The 5,168-nt window shown below is 38.2% G+C and overlaps 1 protein-coding gene across 1 annotated transcript in view; it reads left to right on the top strand.

Annotated features, from left to right (window-relative positions):
• The window catches only part of FAM177A1 (family with sequence similarity 177 member A1), a 40,737-nt gene extending 36,029 nt beyond the window's left edge, over positions 1–4,708 (top strand). The window contains exons 5-6 of the mRNA XM_017860594.1: positions 2–73; positions 2,385–4,708. Of these exons, the coding sequence (XP_017716083.1) occupies positions 2–73; positions 2,385–2,591 (279 nt within the window). The 3' untranslated portion in view covers positions 2,592–4,708. The remainder of the gene's footprint in view (position 1; positions 74–2,384) is intronic.
• Positions 4,709–5,168: the final 460 nt, after the last annotated feature.

Genomic DNA, 5,168 nt, shown 5'->3' with positions numbered 1-5,168 from the left:
TGCATCTGTTTTGGGTATCAGCACCCCAAAGTACCAATATGCCATTGATGAATATTACCGGATGAAGAAGGAAGTATGCCTCCTTTTTACATTTTCTTGATTCAGTTCGGTATGCCATGGACTTGATGGGTTGCATAATGAGTGGATGTGTTTTCTAACTGCCCAACATATAGCTCTCTTATGCTAGGCATTTCATTCTAGAATCATTAATTTCTTTTATCAAAGTAACATACATGTAGGGACATGGATGCAGCTGGAAACCATCATTCTCAGCAAACTATCGCAAGAACAGAAAACCAAATACTGCATGTTCTCACTCATAGGTGGGAATTGAACAATGAGATCACTTGGACACAGGAAGGGGAGCATCACACACTGGGTCCTATTGTGGGGAGGGGGTGGGGGGAGGGATAGCATTAGGAGATTTACCTAATGTAAATGATGAGTTAATGGGTGCAGCACACCAACATGGTACATGTATATATATGTAACAAACCTGCACGTTGTGCACATGTACCCTAGAACTTAAAGTATTAAAAAAAAAAAAAGTAACATACATTTTGGAATTCTTTAAAACTGGAATTTCCCTACGATCTCTGTGCAAAATAAGCTAGATTTCATTGTCTTAGTGCTATGTGAGATGCCTTATATACATTATTTAATCTCCACACACCTCTTTTTGGATTATTCTAATTCTAAGATGAAGAAACAAGATACTTAGAGCACATGGACTAGATGCAGGACAAGTGGAGTGGGTTCGACACAGACCAAGTACAGGAAATGTGTATGTGCCAGGTGTTAATGCACAAAAATTTGAGGGCAGTTTAAAAATAGTGAGGTCTTAAGGTGAGAGTGAAGTGAATTTTGTCTTAAAAAATAAAAGCCTTTAGTGCTTAAGAGCATGGGCTCAAGAACCAAAGGGTTTGAATTCAGAATCTATTCTGCCACTTAAAACTTTGTAACCTTGGACAGAACACTTAACCCCTCAGTAAGCCTCAATCTCCTCATCTTTGTAATGAGAATTGCAGCATGCATGCTTGGGGGCTGCTCTGCAGATGAAATACATTAATTTATAAAACGTTTGGAACAGCACCTAGTGTGTATTGGTGAACACAACAAATATTGGCATCTGCTATTCTTCAAGCAAATAGAGGGCAGCAATTCAGGTAAAGCTAGAATGTAGAGGCATGAAGGTACATTGTTATGGTTGGGGAAATGGCAAAAATATAATAGTTTATTGTCACTGGGGCATAAGGTACAATGTGGGAGTAACAGGACATGAGCCTGGAAAGGTCAGCTGACTTAACATTTGTTATATGGTTTCAAACCTGTTTAATGAACAGATAAGTACTTCTTAACACTATAAGCCTTACTTAGAGCCTCATTACCTCATCTGGACTATTATACTAGCCTCCTAAATGGTGTCTCTCTATTCTCAAGCAAGCCCCAGAGTAATCTTCTGGGGCTACTCACTGTGTACTGACTACCCGTTCTGCAGGGTCCAATACAAATGCCACCTCCTCAATGAATTTAGTAGTTCTGCAACGAGAAATTACCCTTTCAAAATCTCTACATCTGTCATAATACTGTTTTTACATGTCTTAACTTCCCTACTAAGTTGTAAACTTCTTGAGGGAAGGTACTGCCTTATCTGTGTATTTGGTGCTTATGGGAAAACTAACTATGCTATATATCATTTAGTAAAGGAACCAGCCTATTCAACCGAATAGACTGACACCCTACAATTGAAGTGATACAGTTGAAGCTAACTTTTTATTTAGCTTAGACTTAATGAAAGAAATATAGTCATTGTCAAAGTTAATTCAGGTCTCATCTAAGTGACATAGTGCTGGACCCTGTTTTTAAAAAATAACCTCTTTTGGGCTGAGTGCGGTGGCTCACGTCTGTAATCCCAACACTTTGGGAGGCTGAGGTGGGTGGGTCACTTGAGGTCAGGAGTTCAAGACCAGCCTGGCCAGCATGGAGAAACCCTGTCTCTACTAAAAATGCAAAAATTAGCTGGACATGGTGGCAGGTGCTTGTAGTCCCAGCTACTCGGGAGGCTGAGTCAGGAGAATTGCTTGAGCCTGGGAGACAGAGGTTGCAGTTAGCCACTGCACTCCAGCCTGGGCGACAGAGCAATACTCTTTCTCAAAAAACAAGAAAAAAACTACTTTCCTTAAAATGTTTTACAGTAGTTATTTTGATTAGAGAGCAGGAGAAGGGAAAATATGTCTTAATTAGACCAAACTGAATTGAACATGACACTTTTTTTGTTTTTTTTTTTTTGTTTTTTAAACATAAGCTGACAGTGGGGAAAACAGCACTATATACCTTTTGGACTTTCATATTTCAACTATTCTTGATGTTGCCCCCTTTTTTAGGAAGAAGAAGAAGAAGAAGAAAACAGGATATCTGAAGAAGGAGAAAGACAATATCAACAGAATAAATTGCAGACTGATTCCATTGTTCAGACGGATCAACCAGAGACAGTGATATCCAGCTCATTTGTGAATGTCAATTTTGAAATGGAGGGAGACAGTGAAGTAATTATGGAAAGCAAGCAAAATCCAGTCTCTGTCCCACCGTAAAATGAAATGACTATCAAGCTTTAAACTCTTAAGTTTTTTTTTAATATAGAAACTTTCACATTTTTTATTCAGCGGGACTTCATACAATTATTTATATTTTAAATTATTAAAATATCTGGAAAGGGAAAATGTTTCTTCATTTTTAGGATCTATCTAGCAAAAGCCAGATCTGAAATTCAGATATTTGTACTGTTTTTACTGTGCATAGAATTAGTGCTTTGGTTTTAAAATGATCTTTTAAAAACGTTAAGGACATCCTAGAGCCTTAATAGTTAAGAAGAGTTAAATTATCAAGCCTGTCTTATTTGTACGTTTGCTTTTTTAAAAAAAGGTAAGTTGCTGATTAAGTTTAATTGTAATTGATAATTCCATAGTCTTAGATTAAAATGAGGATATTTTCTTCTAGATTTTCTCATGTTATGCCATGCCTTTATATATCTAACCATTAATTCACATTAAGGATGCTTCACCATATAATAAAAGGAGCAAGATGGAAGCACTTTGAATTTTCTTTCATTGAGAATAACTTTTATGTAAGATTCTGTATTTATAACACCAGATATTAAGATAGGCTTCCATTTTTTAATGCAAGCCACTTAATCTTGTATTCTATTTCAGGACTCAAATAACTAGCTTTGAACATAAAATTAAAACACTACTTATGGAATAGATTTATTAATGTTAAACCTAGTGAATATCCATGTGGCATCCTGGTTATGTTATCCGTTCAGCATTCATCCTATAGAAAAGTGGTTTGGAGGAGATTGGGGGATAGTGGGACCGGTACAGATTTAATCCATCAGGAGCAATTAGATATTGTATAAGGTGTAATGATAGCCTAACGAAATTACCCGACATTCATCATTTAGAAGTAGCAACAGTGAAGACTAGACAGTTTACCTGAATTTGTTTGGCCACTCCTCTACCTACTTGGTTATTTGTAAACCTTATAAAGGTATATATTGTGAAGCTAATTTTGAAAATATTCCTAAATATGGCCGGGTACGGTGCTTATGCCTGTAATCTCAGCACTTTGGGAGGCCGAGGCGGGTAGATTACTTGGGTCAGGAGTTTGAGACCAGCCTGGCCAATGTAGTGAAACCTCATCTCTACAAAAATACAAAAATTTAGCCGGGTGTGGTGGTGCACGTCTGTAATCCCAGTTGCTTGGGAGGCTGAGGCAGGAGAATCACTTGAACCAGGGAGGTGGAGGTTGCAGTGAGCCGAGATTGCACCACTGCACTCCAGCCTGGGCGACACAGAGAGACTCCATCCTGGGGGGAAAAAAAATACATATATATATACACACACACACACACACAATTTCTAAATGTGTGTATAGAACCGTTTATCAGTATAACATTGATTTATAATTAAATGTGGGTGAGGAAGAATGTGTGGAGTATTTCAGAAATTTTGATCTTAAAACCATTTTCAGAAACTTAAAACTTAGAAATTAAGTTATATTAATAGCCTTCTAAACAACATTAAGTTTTCAATCTTAATATATCTATATAAAATATAGTGTCCGAAAGTAACATCATCAATATAGTGGGTCTGTAATGGAAATCTGTGTCAATGAACATGAACTGAGTTCTTCAACTACAGGTCAAAGGATAATTAAACTTTTCATTAGGAGTGTTCAGCTACATGGATTTATGGAATGGTGGTTCATAGTAAGTGATAGTAATCTTTTTATTCATGGGTGTAAACCGTTTATAACTGAGTGCTCAAAAGATTAATCTTTTGATTATATAATGTCCCATGAATTATAGTTTACCAATAGTTCTAAAACATGCTAACCTAACCTTTTCCTTCTAATTTAACTTCATTCGAGATAGTACCTCTCACTCACAGATATTTATTTGCTTATCAAGTGAAGGTAGGTATGTCTAAAAGTCATCTTTTGAATCCTCTCTCCCTAGAGGTAATAGTATCTAGCGTTTACCCAGAACATTTTATGATTGTAATAAAAGGAAGTAGTGACTTACGGAGGTTTTGTTTCTTGAATTTTACTTTTGCTACTTGTCCAATAGTGGCTAGTTTATCAATACAGTTATTCACTGTGCCTTAAGTTTATACTGTTTATGCAAACTATAAAATTTCCCATAAACGTATTCAGTGGTTTGTCTTATTTTAAGCTGCTTTCACTCACTTTTTCCTACTTCCTTTTCAGTCCTTTTAAGAATTCCAGTTACAGCTGGGTGCGGTGGTCCACGCCCATAGTCCCAGCACTTTGGGAGGCCGAGGTGGGCGGATCACCAGGTCAGGAGTCTGAGACCAACCTGGCCAACATGGTGAAATCCCATCTCTACTAAAAATACAAAAATTAGCTGGGCATGGTGGCAGGTGCTTGTAATCCCAGCTGCTCGGGAGGCTGAGGCAGGATAATCGCTTGAGCCTGGGAGGCAGAGGTTGCAGTAAATGGAGTTTGCGCCATTGTACTCCAGCCTGGGCGACAGAGTAAGGCTCCCCAGGAGGCCTCAGCGAGATCCTGCGCTCAGCCCGCTGCTGGGTGGCCTCTCTTGTCTCTCTTGTCGTCCTCCTGCGCCTCCTCCTCCTGGGGACCTGCATCCT

The sequence above is a fragment of the Rhinopithecus bieti genome, unplaced genomic scaffold, assembly GCF_001698545.2.
Source record: "Rhinopithecus bieti isolate Rb0 unplaced genomic scaffold, ASM169854v2 scaffold_56994, whole genome shotgun sequence".
Lineage (NCBI taxonomy): Eukaryota > Metazoa > Chordata > Mammalia > Primates > Cercopithecidae > Rhinopithecus > Rhinopithecus bieti.
The sequence above is the reverse complement of the archived record's forward strand: the minus strand, read 5'-3'. Positions and strand labels throughout refer to the sequence as shown.